The sequence below is a fragment of the Peromyscus maniculatus genome, chromosome X, assembly GCF_049852395.1.
Source record: "Peromyscus maniculatus bairdii isolate BWxNUB_F1_BW_parent chromosome X, HU_Pman_BW_mat_3.1, whole genome shotgun sequence".
In the NCBI taxonomy this organism is placed as follows: Eukaryota; Metazoa; Chordata; class Mammalia; order Rodentia; family Cricetidae; genus Peromyscus; species Peromyscus maniculatus.
In genome coordinates, this window is record NC_134875.1 from 92,292,582 (window position 1) to 92,310,880 (window position 18,299).

Below are 18,299 nucleotides of genomic sequence, written 5' to 3' on the forward strand. Positions count from 1 at the left end.
CTCTTCCAGCGTGTTTCTCTCTCTCTCTCTCTCTCTCTCTCTCTCTCTCTCTCTCTCTCTCTCTCTCTCTCTCCCTCCCTCCCTCCCTCCCTCCCTCCCCCTCTCTCCCTCCCTCCCCCTCTCCTCTCCCTCTCTCTCTACTCCCTCCTTCCCCCCTCCCTACTAGTGTTCCACCAAGCCCGCCCCCTCAGAAGCCAGCGCCTCCGCTTCTTGCTCTAGCCACTACCTGTCATATTGGACTGCGCACTTCCTTGCTACGTGGCACTTTCCACGAACAGCTTCCTCTGCCTTCCAACCAAGATTCCGCTTGCTCCAAATTCCAAATTTCTCTTTTCGTGGTTGTCAGCAACAGCTACTATACACCCACCTACCGTGGGACCCACCCTACAATCTCCCTGGCCCCGGATTCTCAGCACCAATTGCGACAGAACTCGGTGATGCTCTTGGAAAGCACTACTGTGATATCCTTTTGAGTATCACTTTCAAACCAGGGGCCTCTGCCTGGAAGATGCACGTGCATATAAATTCAAGAGCTGCTACAGCAGCAGAGACTACTCTTGGTCTCAGTGGGGGATAGGGGCTTGTACTGTCCCCTCAGGGTCTCCATAGCGCATTCACACTTCCTTTTGTTAAACATATATTTTTTTTTTATTTTGAGCGTGACACTTCTCCACTAGATAGCAAGGAAAAGTGATAACAATTACACATTACACAAAAGTACTGTACCATTGCCTTTATCTTGAAGGTTTCCGAAGCCTCTACCGTTAATAAGTTAAATAAAGGGCTTGAGTACATAAATATTTGTCTAGAACCCTACCGTATCTACAACACAGTAAGAATCTACAGGAGGACAAACTTTTACCATACCACGCTGAGTGCAATTGCGTTATAACATTTCAAATATACAAAGCTCTGTTCTTTTTTTTTTTTAATAACAATGGTATGTACAGAATCAATAATCACAGTTTGGTGACTTCAACAGTCCATATTCTAGCAGAGTATTTCCCTTTGGTTTGATATAAAAACCTTGGTTGGTGTATGATAAAGAAGAGAACAAGAACGAGACGCCCCTTTCCTTTAAGTGCACTGTTAGCTATCTTACAGATACGCATTTGCTTCCCTTGCCCTGGCGTCTAGCCGGGCCTGCGCTGAAATCAACTTAGAGCGCCAAAATGCTATTCAAAAGAAAAGCTACGGAGGAAGAGAAGGTTGGGCTTTTAATTTTTTAAACTTCAATAGTAGGCATCTTGGGGAGAAACCTTCCCCGTTAATTTCAGTAAGGTAAGAATGGGAGAGTGGACGTTCGACTTGGAGCAACGGTGGCAGTGGCAGGGGTAGGGGCAGGGGCGGGGGCAGGGGCAGGTGGACAGCCAGCGGAAGAGGTGTCACGTCCTTTAGCGCCAAGAGCTGCCTTGTCCGCATCCAAGCTGCTGCGAAGGCGGCTGCGCTCTGTCTGTGCCATCTTGGGAGTGTGCTGGTCCTCTGTTTCCATTTGGTCTTGAGTGATGCTGAGTGAGGTGACCTTTCGGGGCGCGCCCAGGGGGGCGCGAGGGTGGAGGGTAGCCTTTAGCACACCTCCTTGCCCGTGCTGGTGCCCGGCAGGATGTTGAGCTGCGTGAGCTGCGCGGCGTGCTCCTTGGCCTTCAGCCTCAGCGCCGCTATGCTGGACGCGCGTCTGTCTGCGGCGGCGGTGGCCGGGTCGGCCAGCGCGCCCGAAGCCACTGCGCCCTCCACCGCGGGTGTGGGCTGTCTCAGGAGCGCAGCCGCGGTCGACGCGCTGGTCAGGGGGGCCATGGTGGAAAAGAGCCTGTGGGGAGAGCAAACAGCGCGGTCACGGCCTCGTGAACTGAGCGCGGCTCCCGGGGCAGCGAGTCCTGCCACCCCTCACCCGTGTGGCCAGGGTAGAGGGCGCGGAGCAGCTGGGGGAGTCCGGCCCCTGGTAGGGCTCGAGCTGGGACCCGGCAGGGTTGAAGCTGCCGTAGGCTGCTGGTTTTGCCCGAGCCGAGAACCCACCAGCAAAACAAAGTTCAAGGGACCAGACACGTCCGGGGAGGACGAATTCAGAGGGAGGACCCCGCATCTTAAATCACGAGGCCCAAGTGCGTGGATTCGGGCTTTCAGTTAAGAAAGCCTGTGTTCCGAGATCAGCTCCTGGAGTGAATGCTGTTGGTGGGAAAGCAAGTGGTGGGCGACCAGACAGACAAATGCGAGGGAAACAAAACAAAACAAAACAAAAAACAAAGAGAGAGAGAGAGAGAGAGAGAGAGAGAGAGAGAGAGAGAGAGAGAGAGAGAGAGAGAGAGAGAGAGAGAAGGAAAAACATAATGGGGGAGGGGTGCAGAAAGTAGGCTAGAAACTACCCTAGACCCATGCTGCAAACTCTCTCTGGGGCTCTTTCTGAGTGTGAGCCTCCTTTCGCCCAGGAAGAGCTGGCCGTGAGTGCTGGTCTTCCGGTCCGCTAGCGCTGGCCCAGCCACCCTCCTGAGCGCTTCTAAACTGCTGGTGCCCAGGGGTGGGATGTTGGGCGGCCGCCTGTTGATTTCGGCTCCACAGGCAGCGGCTGGGACTTGCCGCGGCCCCGCACCTAGACTCTCTTTCCTCACCGCCTTCCTGGAGCCCCAGACACCTCCCCCAGATAGTTCCCAGGCTTGGGGAGCCCCTTGCACCAATCAAGCCAATGCCTTAAGTTGGGACAGTGCCAGCTTCTGCGCCACCGCCTCCGGGTGGCACTGGGATTACTCTGCGCGCGGGGATTACTCTCAATCCTTCCTCAAAACGTCCTTGACCTGCGGTTGAGGCTAGAGCGCCCCGGGGCCTCACCTCCACCCGTGCCATCAGGCGTATTTTTCCAATCCCTCGGCCCCCGCAAGGGTTCCTGCTCCAGACCCTCCAGGGGCCAATTCAGAATTTCCTCAATTAGAAATGAGCCCACCTGGGCTCTTGCAGCCACTGCTCCTGCTCTCCAGTCCTCTCTTCACTCACCGTGCCAACCCCACCTTCCACGCCTTCCAACCTCGCGGAAGCTCTGGTGTTTCAGCGGGGGTTCGGGGGTTCGCCTAGTTTTACTAACAGACTTGGGTTGTCGGAGGGGAGGAAAGCAGGAAGGAGACACAGGACTTTTTTTTTTTTTTTCAGAAAGAAAGGATAATGGGTGACCTGGAGGGGGCGTAACGTGCCCTGGTTCCATTAGGTAAACTGAGTCACCCCACTTAAGTGCACTTTAAGGCACTCGCTAGATATTTTCGTGGTTTAGTACATTAATTTTTGCCTCAAGTCCTACTTTCAATTTTCTCGAGGATAATTTTTTTTTTTGTTAAGTAGCTGCGCAGTTGGGTGAATCTATTATTTCTTTGTTCTCCCAAAGAGAGATCATTGAAGCTGCATTCAATTTTATTTTCACTGCACTTTCCAACTTAATACACCCCTCCTTTGTTTCTTTGTCTGTGTGATTATACAGATTGTTTTATTTCATCAAGGTTCACTTAAAGAAAGGGAGTTATATGCGATGAGGTGGCCCATATATTTCCTGGTCTCGTACTGCTGTCAGGGTCAGGGTCTGCACGTATGGGGTTACTGCTGGCATCAGGTCATATAAGTGATGAGGAACATAAAGTCTGGGAAGAGAAGAAACAGTTCAGTGCACTTGAAGGGCCTCCTGGCTCCTGGGCTCCTGCAGGGGACCCCAAGTGTGTCCCTCACGCTGCCAGGCTCTGTGGCATGCAGAAACACTTTTGCAAGACTTCAAAGCCCTCCCAGCTCTATAGTCTCTGCCTGGTCACTCAAACTGCCCATAGCGGAGGGGCACCTTCAAACCATACTTTTGTACAGACAGCTATCATGAACACTTCCGGTTGTCACAGTTGTTGCTGTCCATTGCCTTCCCCTTTCCTACTTACTCCTAACTCATTCTCTTCAGGACCTCCTTTTCTTTTTAAAGTCGAAATTAGAGGGTATTTTGTTTGATTAAAGTCGCTGAGGTTGCGGGGAGGGGGGGAGGAGGAAGATGTGTATAATCCCCTCCTGCCTCCTCTCTGATCTCAGCATCTGCTTGTGTAGAAGAAAAACGGACAGACAGACGGACAGAGCCTCTTTAAGGCTGCAGTTACCTGCCAAACGCTGGGCTGATGAAGGCCGGGTGCCGGAACACCGCTGCTCCTAGAAAAGTGCTCAGGCCCAGCGGCGCCCCGCTAGGCGGCAGGCTGGCCGAGCCAGGAGGCGGAGGTAGGCTCGGGAAGGCGGCCGCAGCCGCTGCAGCCGCAGCGGTCCAGGCCGAGTCAAGCGCAGGGTGGTGCGGTGGAAAGGGGCTGGCATCCAGGTAGGGGCTGAGGGGGTGTGTGGCCGAGAGAGGCCCGGGAAAGGGCAGCCCCGGGGGATGGGTCTGCGCGCCAGCCTTCTCTCGCTTGCGCCACTTGGCTCGACGGTTCTGGAACCACACCTGCAAAATGGTGAGAGGCCTGGATGGTTTAGCTCTGGCTCATTCCTTCCCTCAACACGCAGGGCCTTCTCCCCCTCCTTTCATTGTTCCTGAAGCACCTTGGCCTTCTGTTACCCCCTGGGTGAAAAGGAGCCCAGACTTTTTAATTCAGCAGAAACCACTGGACAAGAAAGCCCTTAAAAGTGGTGCCTTATCTATTCCGGGCTTCCAAGAGTCAGGAAAGTTAAAACATGGGGACAGCTAAGTTGCCCTGTCTGGCTGACCCTTTTTTCCTGCAAGATTTTATTTAGGTCACTTAAACCTCTCTGGACCTCAGTTTTCTAATCTGTAAAATGGGGCCAAAACACTTTTCTTATAAGATTCCAATGAAGAATGCATAAAGGCAACACATGAAAACACATAGTCGTGTTGGACATAGGCAGGCATCAAGCCATGAACCACATTCTGCACATTCGAGATTGTCACATATTTCAGGCTTACCCAAGAGCCCAGGCAATGTCTGCTCTCTATTAAAAAGCGAAGCAGGGAGCTCGTTTATTTATTATTTTTTTTTGCAAAAATAAAATAGCTACTGAGCAGTAAGTGCACTGTACTAGGGTCTAGAATTTGGATAGGGTTGGAAGAGAGGAGGGAACTGCTTCCAGTAAGTGAAAAGCAGCTGTACATTTTAGAGGCCTGATTGTTCATAAAATGAGAAAGGGGGTCCAAAACAAGCTGTCTTTGGGGGCTCTGGATGAGACATCACTGACTACTGGGAGGGTTTATGCAGGACCACGTAAACACAGGGAATCAAAGGACAGGCTGCCCCATCTTCAAAGAAAACAGGGCCTTCCTTTTTTCTGGGGGAATGTGCTTTCACTTGGTTCTTTAAATAAGATAGTTCCAGGCTTGGAGGAGGTTTCCATCCTGAGGTATTTTCCTAATTGTTAATAAGAAGCACTTTGAACATAGACCTTCACCTAAAACATGGCAGCCACCATCATCTAAAAATATCCCCCCAAAGCATGAAATCATTTTTGTGTGACCTGCTCATCACTCCCACAGCTCAGAAGCTATGTTCCTTCTTCCCAGAAGGCATTAATATTTTTAGAGCTGAGTTTGTGACTGCACAGGAGTCTAAAAATTAAGAATGAACTCTAGGGCTATACGGAATTATATCAAAGTATAATGTGAATTGTCACATTCAGATATTTCAAATTTCCAGCCTGGCTGGGGGTGAGTTACATTAGCAGCTAAGCTTGGTTGGACTTCTAGCCAGTCATCCAGGACAAGAAAAAAAAAATCAAGAATCCAAACTGACTGATTACTTAAGGTTCTGGGGGAAGGGGGCCATAACATTTGGCAGCCTTCAAATAATCCATATGGGCATTGTAGAAATGCTCTAACTTGAAGACTCACCAGCTTGACAAAGTTAGACTGTATGTAGTTAGATTAGGCTGGGCGGGCAGTTTTCTCACATTCAACCGTCTAGACAAGAATATCCACCATTCCTTGATCGTAGGGAAAGGAATAAAGGAAGGGGAAGTGGGGGCAGAGAGGCCTTAAATAACATGGAATCCTTTCTAAAGAGAGATCGGCTGTCTCTTGGGCTCTCTGGCTCAACTGCAATTATCAAGATGTCCCCTGCAATTCCTCATTATTGAATTAATACCTCTGAGGCCCCCAAAGGTAAACGAAAGGACTCTGATAATTCATATTCACTTAATTACATCTTCTCCAGTGAATAGTGGGGAGAGGAGAAGGGGAGGGGCACTCTCTTTCTTTTAAAAAGTTATTTAACTTTCCCACGACTTGTTCCCCTGAGCTGAAAATGTGGAGTTGCTGTCACATCTCTGTTTGACAATGGAGAAATGTGTCAACAGAAAGGAGGGGACAAGCCGCATCATTAGCCCTCTAATGCAAGAAGCTGTTGTGTATTAAATGAGCCATATGGAATTTATTGTGCTTTATCAGCGCTTGATTTTGACTGTAAAGTGATTCACTCAGCTCCTAACCCGGGGACATCTGTTTTCTGTTGGCCATCGGGGCTGCCCAGTGTTGATCGTCTCTTTGGTTATGAGGCCTGGGTTCGGAAATGCACTCTGGTATGGGGCTGCAAACACCTTTAATAGCATTGCACTCACTCCCTATTAGATCAATGTGGGCTCATTGCTATAAAAAATGGGAAATCAAATAGCATTAGCTAGCTCCTTGTGCAGGGCGGAGGGGAAATCAAACAGCATTTTGCCTTCAAATGGCCCTGTTTGTTCTAGCACTAAGTGGGCTTTTATGAAGCCCGATTGGAGACTTAATCGCAGCCAAATACCTGCTTGGAGCTGAGCGGATTTGTCTAACAACCAAATCCATGCTCCATCCCATTATTTCAATCAGGAGAAGTCTGCTGGTGGATTGTTTTTTCTATAGGGGCCTTGGGTACCAGGTTTGGGTGGGGGGCTGCTGAATTGCAGGCTCAGGGACTAGGAAACCCATGTTTTGATACTGGACTACTTTGAGCTCCCAAACTGAGAAAACTTCCCCTCCGACTTGTCAGTTTGCAGCCTGCTTTTGAAATGTCGTTTTTGTGTGTGAGTGCTTGGATCTACCTTTCGGATTTGGATCCTCTTCTTTTTATCTGGAGGGCCACCCCCAACCCCACCCCAGCCCTCTTTCTTCCCTTCTTGGCGCTCACCTGGACTCGAGCCTCAGTCAGGTCCAGTCTCATGGCCAGCTCCTCCCTGTAAGAGAGCAACATTGAGACAGAAGGGTCATCATAGGCCCCAGCAACTCTCCCTCGGCCACCTTCCCCTTCATGAAGGCCTCTTCCAGCCCACACCCCAAGTCCACGGGTTTGACCCATCTTCATCTCTAGGGTGCCCACTATTTGACTGAAAACAGAAAAAAAAAAACCCAGCACAGTGACAGATACAAAATATTATACATTATGTTGTATCATATAGTGTGACAGGGGTGGATTCTTGAGTCCCTAAGTCTTCAAACTTAGAAAAATGAGTTTTCTCTCAGTCTTAGAGTAGGATGGGAAAAGACACACACACACACACACACACACACACACACACACACACACACACACACAGTGCTCATGCCCTGTTTCATCCAAACACTAAATGGGAGAAGAGTTCAGCAATCAACTACAATTTTTGTTTTCTGCCCTCTTGGCTTTGTTTTGCCTTCTTAAAAAAATACCCCCCCTTCCCTTCTTGCCCCCTTTCCAGCTCTCTGTCTTTCCTCCGTCGCCCCCTCCCCCTCCTACCCTCCCTCACCCTCTTAGGTCACACTCCCCATTACCCTCTGGAGATATGTTAAGCTTGTTAAGAGTTCAGTGGGGTAATTTTTCGATTAAACAAAATTCTGCGCACCTCCTGACTCCAGTGCCCACTCCAAACCCTGCCCATCTCAGGGGAAGTCAATTTAGCTGAAACCCTACCCCGTTATTGCAGTTATTACTGCGACAATTAAGGCAAATAGGAAACCATTAAGATGCTATAAAACGGCTTACGACCTGTTTACCGAAAATATGAGCGCGCCGAGAATAATTGGCTCTCTACTCCCTAATATGAAGGAGTGGAGCTGCCCAAGCCTGGGCCTGAGTCTGCGCTGCCCACAGGATCGGGTCGGCCCCTGAAACTTCCTCAGCACGAGGGAAAGAAAGATCAGTTCACTAAACACCTTCTTTTGAACACTCGTCCCACCCCCTCCCCTTTTCGGAGAGCACCAGCAAATCTGAACTCCCCTCTAGCCTGGCTGGGCTATAGACCGTGAGCTAGGCCTGCTGAGCTGGAAGGAGATGGGGGTGGGGCGAGGAAGAGAAACGGCCCAGGTCTTGTACTTTAGTCTCCCCGACAAGCTAAAAAGGGCGGACGTGGATGCTAAGCGACACTGTCTTTTTTTTTTTTCTCCTTTTTAAGTACGCATGTCGGATAAACGCAAAAATAAAATAAAATAAAATCAAAGCCGGTGGTCCAGTCAGCTATGTGATAGCACACGCTGACTTGGAGTTTTATTTCTGTCTTCAAAACAAGGGAAAGGCTGAGTGACACTGAGAAGGACCAAGTTTCAGTGTGCACTTGCCTGTATTAAATTTACTTTTTGGTTGCTTCTGGCTACAAGAGTTTGGCAACTGCCAGACCAACTATGTTTTGGAGTTGGCTCAGGCCTTGATTCTAAGCAGAGATTTCTCTGGTTCAAAAGGACAGGCAGCTTTCCCCGTCGAAAATGCACATTGAAAAGCTGCACACGTCTCCTGCGAAGGAACTGCCGGGTTTGAGGAGCGCGCGAGCCAGGCACTCACAGGTCTCATTCTCTGTTCTCACTGGGGGACCCGTCTCTTTCTTTCTTCTCACATTTGCCCCCAGTCCTGGCTCCTAGTCTGAGCCAAAATCTTGGACTTGGGGTGGGAAAGGCTCCAAGCCTGCTGGTACTCCCAGGTCGGCTGAATGAGCAGGGGCTCCGAGGCTCAGCTACCCCACCGGTCCAAGTTTCTCAGATTGGGAAGTTCAGTGGACACTAGTCCATGAGACACAGTCCTGTTCCCACCCCCACTCCAGCTGCTTGGTTTACTAACTGCCACGTGTCCAGAAATCGTGGTCCACCCCATCAACCCGTTTACAGTAAAGTTATGTAGTGGGCATGGTGAAGACCGGGACCACAGGGGGATGTTCTGGCTGGTTTCTGGTGCACAGAGACACCAACCACTGCTTAGTTCCGACTTCTTTGGTTGTTTCAGGAGTCCCCAAGTGACAAAAAAAAAAACTCAGATCTTTTTAAAGATCTTCTCCGAAGGCAGGGGCTCCAGTTTTCCTGAGAACAACGTAACTGATACCCACTAGACTCCTGGGCCACCGGGCAGCGCACAGTACACGGATCAAAAATAGCGCCTGCTCTCCTACCGAAAGGGGGACAAGTGGGTCTTGTGCCTGGCCAGCACCTGGCCCCGGCCTCAGCACTGGGAGCAGTCGCGTGTGCCTGCCCAATGTGGTTGCTTTGGGTGCTCTTTGGAGAGGCTGTTTGGCTCTAAAACTTGCCATTTGGAAACAAAGCAGAAGGGCTTTGGGACAGAAAGAAACCACACCAACTTAAAGTGTGTGTGTGTGTGTGTGTGTGTGTGTGTGTGTGTGTGTGTGTGTGTGTGTGTACACACACGGGGAGCCAAAGGATCATATTTGGCCAAGCATCCCCCCTCTATTCCGCCCTCATGGGCCCTTCGGCCGGTGCTGTGCGCAGCCACCACCCGGGCCACATACCTGGTGAAGACGTCCGGGTAGTGAGTCTTCTGGAAGGCCCGCTCCAGTTCCTCCAGCTGGTAGCTGGTGAACGTGGTGCGGTAGCGCCTCTGTTTGCGCTTCAGCAGCCCCTCCTCTGAGTCGCTGCCCGCCGACAGGCACACGCTGTCCTCGCCGTCCTTGCCCTCGGCGTCCTCCGGGTGCAGCAACAGCTCTTCCTTGGGCGACAGCTCTCCGCCCTCGGTGGCCACGGCGGCGGCCGCGGCGGCCGCGGCGGCGGCGGTCACCGTGCCGGTGGCGGCCACAGAGCAGCGCCGGGGCTCCTTGAGCAGCGCCCGGGCATCATCCTCTAGCAACTCCTCCTCGTCGTCCTCCAGCAGCTCCTCTTCCTCATCTTCATCCTCTTCGTCCTCTAAGAGCTCCTCCTCGTCGTCCTCGGTGGCCGTGCCACCACCAGCCGCCGGGGCACTGCCAGGTCCGCTGGCCGCGCCCAGGCGCTCCTCGGGGTGCGCGACGGCCCCCGGGCCACCCAGCTCGTCGAGCGCGGGCGGCGGTGGCACGAAGGGCGCCCCGTTCTCGCGGTACGACTTGCTGCGGCTGATGCTCACCTGCGGTGCCTGGCTGATCTTGAGTGTATCCCAGGCGGCCGCTGCGGCGACGGCGGCCGCGGCCCCGGCGCTGTCTTGACGCTCCCCTGGCCGCGCGGCGGGCGGTGGCGGTGGCGGTACCTCTCCACGAGGACCCGGGGTGCCGGTGGTCGTGGCTGCCGCCGCCGCCGCCGCGGCCGCCGCCGCCGCCGCTGCCGCGGCGCCCTGGAGGAGGCGGCCCCCACCGGGACCGTACAGGCGCCGCAGTTTGGGTGGCAGGTGCAGCTCAGCCTCGAACGGGGCGCTGCTGCCCTTGGGAGAGCCTGCGGGCAAGGAAGAGTGGTCAGCGCGCTCGCCCGACCATTTTTCCCCCAGCCTCGCAGCTGTTGGGAGCCGGCCTGCTCGGCTGCCTCTGTGCCCCCTACCATCGGACTCAGCTCCCCTTTCTAGCACACTTTCCATACTTCCTTTTTCTTTCTTCTTCTTCTCTCATGTGCCCCAGTCCGCCCTTTACCTACCTTCCTTCCTTCCTTCCTTCCTCAACCAGCCCTTTATTTCTTTCTTCCTTTCACATACCTACTCCTTTCGTGACCACCTTTACTTTTCTTTCCTTCTCTTTCTACTTTCTCCCCACTCCTTTCCTTTTCTCATCTCTTTCGTCTTTACTCTTTCTTTCTTTCTTTCTTTCTTTCTTTCTTTCTTTCTTTCTTTCTTTCTTTCTTTCTTTCTTTCTTTCTTTCTTTCTTTCTCTTTCCATGATTCCACTTTACTTCTTATTTCATTCCTTTCTCTCTTTTTCTTCTCTCCATTTTGGGGTGGGGCGAATTTTTTAAAAATCGAACAACTTAAATCACCACTACTCTGAAAACTTCGCGCTCGACCTCGGCCAGCTGTTCTGTCACAGGGGCCCCAGGCTAGCAAGACGGGCGCTGCCCCGCGGGCGACCCCTGCGGGGCGAAGCCGCCTGGGCCTCACAGCCCTGAACACCCGCCGTGCCCCAACAGCCCACAGCCGCAGGAGGCAGGGATTCCTAACTCAAAAGGGCAAAGAAAAAAAAAATCATCCTGGAGAAACTGTGTTAAGAAATGCCTGGAGTGGGGACAGGGTGCAACAGGCACAGGCCGCTCCTTCCCTGGGAGGAAGCGCCTGGCACAGGTGCCCTTGCAGGCTAAAAAAAGAAAAGGAAAAAGTCAGTTTTATTTTAGAGGGCTCATTCTCAGCCTTTCGCTCCAGTCTTCCAAATGGTGTTGCTGCTGGATCACTGGTTTTGGATTTAAAAGACACCAACACTTCTTTGCCTGCAACACTTCCGCATCCAGCTCAAGGCGAAACTCGAGTATAAGAGGTTCGGAGGACCAAATGACACTTGTTCTGGATTTTTTAATTTCAGGAAATAAAAGACTTTAAACATCTCAACTCTTAAAAAAAAAACACAGCAGAGAAAAGTAGCACCCAGAAGTCACTCACACATTTCATGCATTTCAAATACAGTAAGTTGCGTTTGGGGAACCCTGGGGAAATGTTTTCTGCAACACTTGCACTTAAAAAGGTCATCAATAATGTACAATTAAAAACTAAAAAGAAACGCAAACCACTCCGTATGAAGAAATCTTCCGCGGGGGAAAGGCTAAAGTTCATCTTGCCTGAAGACACCACCACCACCACCACCCCTTAGCTTTTGACTTACTTGTCTGCATTAAGTTGCTGCTAAAGGCTTTAAGACCGTCTGCTGTTTCGGACCTATCAGAGCTATTCAGGGTACACCCAAGGCCAACCTAAAGAGACTTTTAAACGACTAACACCGAGCATCTAAGAGTCGTACCCCCGCCCCCCCCACCCCGCAAGTGAAGCTGGGTCTCTGCTGCCTTTTCCGAAAAGCGAGGTAGAGACAGTCTCTCTAAGGCCCCAGGCCCCGGAGTTGTTTCCTCTCTTTCCTATGTCTCCAACTTGACAACCCCCAGGCCCCTGGTCCCCAAATAGCAAACATTCAAACCAACGTCCCACGTCCTCCCATAGGTGCCTGACCGGCACAACCTTACCTTGCATGGCTTTTTCCTGGTCCGCGCGGCTGGCCAGCGGGGCAGGCAAGCTCTGCGCGGCTCCTAGAAGCCTCATTTTGCACGGGCTTCTCCGGCCCAGGATGCTGTCGATGCAGTAGGAGGAGAGCAAAGTTGGAGATTTACTCTTGCACTCGGGCCTCTCGGAGCAGCCTTCTTCCTGGTACTGGTTGCTCATGGCTGGAGCTTTTCCCCCCGGGCTCAGAGAGCGGACCTCCGGCTGCCTCTCCTGGGGGGGGTGGGATGAGTGAGTGTGCTGGGGGTAGTTTGGAAGGCTGATTAGAGCAAATATTACCGAGATCTTTGTCCCTCTCTGTCTCCCTCGGTGGCGGGCTACGGGGCTCTCACCCTGGTCTCGGCCGGAGCTCGTCCTCCGCGCGCTCAGGACAAGCGGTTAGAAGAGTAGTGAGCCGCGGGCCGCGGAGCTCTGGAGTCTCTCTGCTCCACGTGCTGGGAGGAGCTCTCTGATTGGCTCTCGGCAGAGGCTGGGCTGCGTCGGCCTGCCGGCTCGGCGCAAAGCGCGAACTGGATTCTGGAGGGGCCAGCGAGGGTGGGGGCAGGGGACTAGCAGCTGGCACGCACCGGAGCCAAATTTCTTTTTCTTTCTCTCTCTCTTTCTCTAAACTAAAAACTTTCAAAGTTTTCCATCGTTTTCTTGTAGTTCCTCCTTTAACTCTTAAGGGTTGCTCCTAGCTCTAGCTCATTTTGGGTGCTAGGCTTGTGGGTGCCACGTGGTCTGTGGACTCCCCTTCCACCATCCAGAGGACCTAGCTCCCTGGAGGTGAAGCCGTAAGGCTCTGGTTGAGATCGACCTGGAGCTTTTCAAAACCGGCTTTGTCCTCCTAGGACAGCGTCTTGACCTCAGTGCTGTTCAGTCACCATACTCTCTAGGACAAATGGGCCTCCGACGTACCAGGCGGAAACATCTGCTGTCTGAGCCTTTGGTTTTCTCTTGTGGCTCAAAGCCTAGAGCTATTTGTCTTTATGCAGAGCCTATCTGTTGCTCTCTTGTTAATATCGGTTCCCAACATTCTCTGTCTCCGTTTTTAACTCTGGAATGAGAAAACAGACCCTTAAACACAGAGCTCTGCCAAAGGCGCACAGCCCTTCCCTGGAGTATCCAGTGAGGCGAAAGGGACTGGCGAGTGAGTGCGAGTCCCAGAGGGAGACTGGGCAAGAGACTGAGAGAGCCCTCTTTCTCTCCTGACGCTTCTCCGTCTTCCCTGCTTCCCTAAATTCGTCTGTGTTAGGCTGTCACCATCCGGCTATTCATCCTTGAGTGCCTGGGGTTTGAAACCCCTGCACTGAAGAACTGTGGTTCTCAGTTCCCTAGAACAGAAGGGACCCATATTCACCTTGAACCGAGTCGAAATGCCTAAAATTTTTAATTTTGTGACTGGCCCCCATTATCAAAAGTGAGGGAGGAGAGCCTTAGGGGGAACCACTTTCTTCCCAAACAGCTCCCAGCATTGGTTACCCAGGGAATCTCCACCCAACCCTGACTGAAGTTGGGTGGATCCCTGAGAGGAGCCAGCACGGACACCTTCACTGCCTAGGTGCAGGTTCCAAGGGACAGCTAGGGCCTTGGCATTGGCGGGGCTGGGGTGAGGGAGGTGGGTGAGAGGTCGGGGAAGGGGAATCCATGCCAGGTTTTCTTCTCTCAGCCCCTTCAATGTGTCAAAGAGAAAACGTTTTACAAAGGATTATACTTGAATCACTTACAGTCAGTATTTAAAAATACAAGAATACCTAACTGGGATTTTTTTTTTCTAGCCATCAACATCTGCATAACTCTTGGATGCTAGTGGGTGGGTGGCAGATAGATGGGACTGGCTTGGCAGGAGTCCTCAACACAACTTGGGGAGGTAAAGGCTTGGGGACATCCACATTAACACTACTAATACTAAAGCCACACTACTAGTAGTAATAGTAAAACGGAGCGTAAAGGATTTGTCCCTGTCCCTCCATATCTCTGTCTCTTAGGTATTTTCGTGGCTTCTCAACACGTTTTTCCTACACTCTAAGAGCAGAGAAGGGACTGCGAGTTATCTTGACACTTGATTTTCTTTTATGCCCTCTAGATCCCAAGGTATCTGGACTAGGCTTCTGTCTTTTTTGGGTTCTGTTTGCATCCTCACCTTTTGGTGTTTTCATATGGTCTCATCTAGCTTTAAGCTAATGTTATGCTTGTTCGCCGTTTCTGTTCCCCTCCCTGGCCCTTCTTAGTTAGCCCTGGGGTCTCAGGGCAGCCCAGGGATATAAGGACGCCTACGTTTTCCTCAAGGTTCCAGCCAAAGACCCTCACAGGCGTCCCTGAAGCTGATGGCTGGGCGCGGGGCGGGGGTGTTGGTGGAAACAGAAACACTTTTCCCCCTCCGCCGGTCCCGCATCGGAAATCCGCAAGACCCGGCTGCCGGTGGCTCCGTGGCTTCAGAGTGGGCTCCGCACACGCAGGGAGTGGGATGAACATGAATCCAATAAAGACCGTGTTAAATAAAAAGGGTCACAAATGCACAAAACATTTCTGAACGCCCTAAGGGGTTTCAGACTCTCGGTGGAAGACTTCTTCGCCTCCATCGCCCTCCTCCCCCTCTGCAGCTGTTCTTCTTTTAAAAGAAGTCGGACTTTCTGATGGGGGTGTATTCTAATTTTAATCACCCACTGTAAAGGGGGAGGTTAACACAGAGTTTCTGATTCTGACTTAATGATCCTTGGAATTAAATCTAATTCTATTAATGGAATATAAAGACGGTTTTTTAAGACCTGTGTGAAAACTCTAGTCTTCTTTGTTCTGTTATTTTATTTTTAATATTTTCTAATCAGTCTTTTCAAGTGAAGGAGGCACATGTATTCAACTTGGGGAGGAGGGCCTGAACTACTTTTCTGTACACTTAGCGACCCTGAGATTTATCACAATTCAACACCCAACTTCAGAATCTACAACTGACTCCATTTCCCACAGATTAATTAGGGAAAAAAAAAATGACAGGAAACTTTTTCTAATTCGCTGGATGGGGTGGCAAAGCCTAACAGTGTCTCCCCAGAATCTAATTTTAATGTGGGCTTAAAATGTGCTGCTATCCTATATGTCAGTTTTAGAAAATGAAATGATGCTTCTAATATCTAGGGAGAATTTAATCCATGTGCCGAGCACACAGCCTTTTAAAAATTTGACTATAGGGCCGGGCGGTGGTGGCGCACGCCTTTAATCCCAGCACTCGGGAGGCAGAGCCAGGCGGATCTCTGTGAGTTCGAGGCCAGCCTGGGCTACCAAGTGAGCTCCAGGAAAGGCGCAAAGCTACGCAGAGAAACCCTGTCTCGAAAAAAGAAAAAAAAAAAAAAAAATTTGACTATAGTACTATGTATAAAGGGCACATAATTTAGCTCAATTGAATATTCACTCTGCTAGCAATATGATATTTCTCTCTCTTTTTCACCTCACTTTTACACTTTCTGTATCCATGAATAAAAAGTAATTTCATTTTAGTGGTAACTTAAAGAAATTTTTGTATGTTTCTAGTAACAACTCCTGGCTCTTAACCTCTGAGGTCTGAAGTGCTGGTTTGCTTTGCCGGAGCTGCTTGAAAAACAACGTTTTCTGGATCGTCTGTTTTTAAACTCAGTCACTAAAATAAAAACGACAATAATGACTGGAAGTGAGAGTCAGACGTGTTCAAATTTGTTGTTTATGGTGAAAAATGGGGCTTGTCTCCACAATTGGAGGAGGTGAATGGAGGAGACCCCATTCTTTCTGTGGCAAGAGAGCTAATTCTACACTGTAGTTTCAAAATTATATTTTCAAGAAATACATGATAAGGGGGTGGCAGTTAGATGTCTTTATCGGGGGGGATGTTTGGAAGAGAGTTAACCTCACACACTTTCCATTTGAGATGTTTTAATTTATTGTGCAATATACACATAGATAAATAAAGCTGTAATGGGCTTCCAGTAGCACCGGATGGCTCAGGTCCCCTTAAATTATGCTCAACCTCTTCAAAACATATATTTAAACAATAGAAATAAACTTCATTGGAGTCTGTCGACCAATTTGGAAGCCATTGGAAGGGAAGACAATAAGTCCTGATTACACGCAAGGATTCTCTGTGATGTGTTATCCCCTTTGCCAAGTCATTTTGCTGCTTTATTTATTTAATTTCTTCTTCTTCCTTTTTTTTTTTTTTAACAAACTTTCATTCATTTATGGTCTTCTGCAACCTGCTAATTTAACACTGGAGCGCGTTATTGCAGTGTTAGGAGGAGAGAAAGAGGGAGAGAAAACAACAATACTGCAATGATCCAAATGATACAGTAGAATTATAGCAATTATAGTTCTACTTGTGGAAGAAAACCTTGCTGAGATCAAGCAAACAAACTGAAGCCTTGTGAGGATAACAAGCCTCGCGATTGACAGCCGGTGCTGGGAAGAGCGGGAGGGCACAAACAGAAATATTTGCCTCCCCAACCCCCCTTAACTCCAACCAGTAAAGGTTAACCTTCTCAAAAGCTGCTTTCACAGTCTTATCCACTTCAGGCTATGCATTTTATGCACAAATCGAGGTTTTTTCCTCCTGGAAGTCTGGTAATAGGAGAAAATGTGACATAATCTGCTTGCCTAGAACTTGCCCTCACCTTCTCTGTCTACCCCCCCCCCTCGCCCGCACACCAATTTACCCTTCACGCCTACCCTTGCCTCAGTTTTCCCGAGGCTGCTGAGAACCGTCTGTGGATCCGGTTTGTTGATGTGTTTTCAAAGGAGCAGCCCTGGAGAAGTCCAAAGGTACTAGTAACTTGGATTCCCTAGGAAGACACCTTCCCGTTTGCCTCCCCCTTGCCTGTGTCCTCCGCCTGAGCTGTGGCTTTTCCCCATTAGGGCTCTGCGGGGAGAGCCCCCCCCCCACCCCCGCCCACCCGTTTAGGAAGCATCGCATGGATCTTGGCCGAGCCCCCAAGGTATAGACATGTGGGTGTTATTACTGTTAGAATAACTCCTATTTGTAAACTTGGGCACTCTGTTACCCATGTTACCCCATCAGCAGCAGGAGAGGGGGTGGAGGAGTGAGAACTAGAGAGAAAACCGACAACCCTCCCCCTCACACAACCCCCTTCCACCCAGGCAGGCGGCCACCGAGTCTTTTTCCTCCAGGTTTGTTCCAAATACAAAGCTGGGCAAGGAGGTCGCTGCTTCAAGTCTGCTCAGAGTACAAGGCGTGCTTCCCCTCCCACCGGTGAGAAGCAAATGGCTGGATTGTGGGCTCCTCACCCCGAATCCCTTGGCAGGAGGATCCCATCTGCTGCTGCTCTTCCCCCACCCAGGTTTCCAAATCCCAGAGGGAAACTTCTCAGCCCCCTAATCGCCGCCATCTGCTTTCTTCTTTCCATCGCCAACCGGACCTCAGGACCCCTGTGTGCTTCCAGGGTGGAGGGGTCCCCATGCAGCTTTTCCTCTGGACGGAGGCAGGAGGGCGTGGGATGGAACAGCAGAGGAGGACTCAACTCAAGCGTCCGTCCTGAGGCCTGAGGGACCCCCAGCTGTCCGGGTCCTGCCAGTCGGCACCCCTCACCCGCCAGCAAACAGCACCCATGTCTGGCTCGGCTCAGAGCCACAGCCAGAGTGCGCCCCCTAGCGGGGGCTCCGGGTGGGCCGAGCCCTCCAGGTTCAGCCTCTAGGAACTGAAGTTGGCAGAGCCAAGGGATCCTGCAGGCATGAATGGAAGAAAGAAAACAAAAGCCTTGCAAACATTTCCAAGTGTTCAATAAAAGACCCATCTGTACCTTTTTTCTTCAGTGCGTTCGTGGTTAATGTCCCCCCGTGAGTGACGGAGGGGAGATAATTCCTGGATGAATTCTTGCTGGCCTACCTCAGGAAACAGTGGACCTAGAAGGGAAATCAATTGGGGGCAGGGCCAAGGCAAGCTCGCAGAGATCCAACACCAAGCAGAAATTCGAATCTGCCATCTTCGGGGTTTTCCTGGTGGCCTGGTGGCCTGTGCATTCTCGGGAT

At 50.9% G+C, this 18,299-nt stretch overlaps 1 protein-coding gene across 2 annotated transcripts; it reads right to left on the reverse strand.

Moving 5' to 3' along the window:
* Positions 1-624: 624 nt before the first annotated feature.
* On the reverse strand, positions 625-12,728 carry Arx (aristaless related homeobox). 2 transcript variants are annotated; one of them, XM_076561709.1, is made up of 6 exons: positions 12,647-12,728; positions 12,281-12,527; positions 9,676-10,564; positions 7,104-7,149; positions 4,107-4,435; positions 625-1,807 (listed from the first exon to the last, which is right to left on the reverse strand). In XM_076561709.1, exons 2-6 carry the CDS (start codon positions 12,474-12,476, stop codon positions 1,567-1,569), a joined length of 1,701 nt encoding a protein of 566 aa, XP_076417824.1. In that variant the 5' UTR covers positions 12,477-12,527; positions 12,647-12,728; the 3' UTR covers positions 625-1,566. The 2 variants fall into 2 exon arrangements, with proteins under 2 accessions (XP_076417824.1, XP_076417825.1); XM_076561710.1 differs by lacking the exon at positions 625-1,807 and adding an exon at positions 3,373-3,614 and having other exon boundaries at positions 12,281-12,722.
* Positions 12,729-18,299: the final 5,571 nt, after the last annotated feature.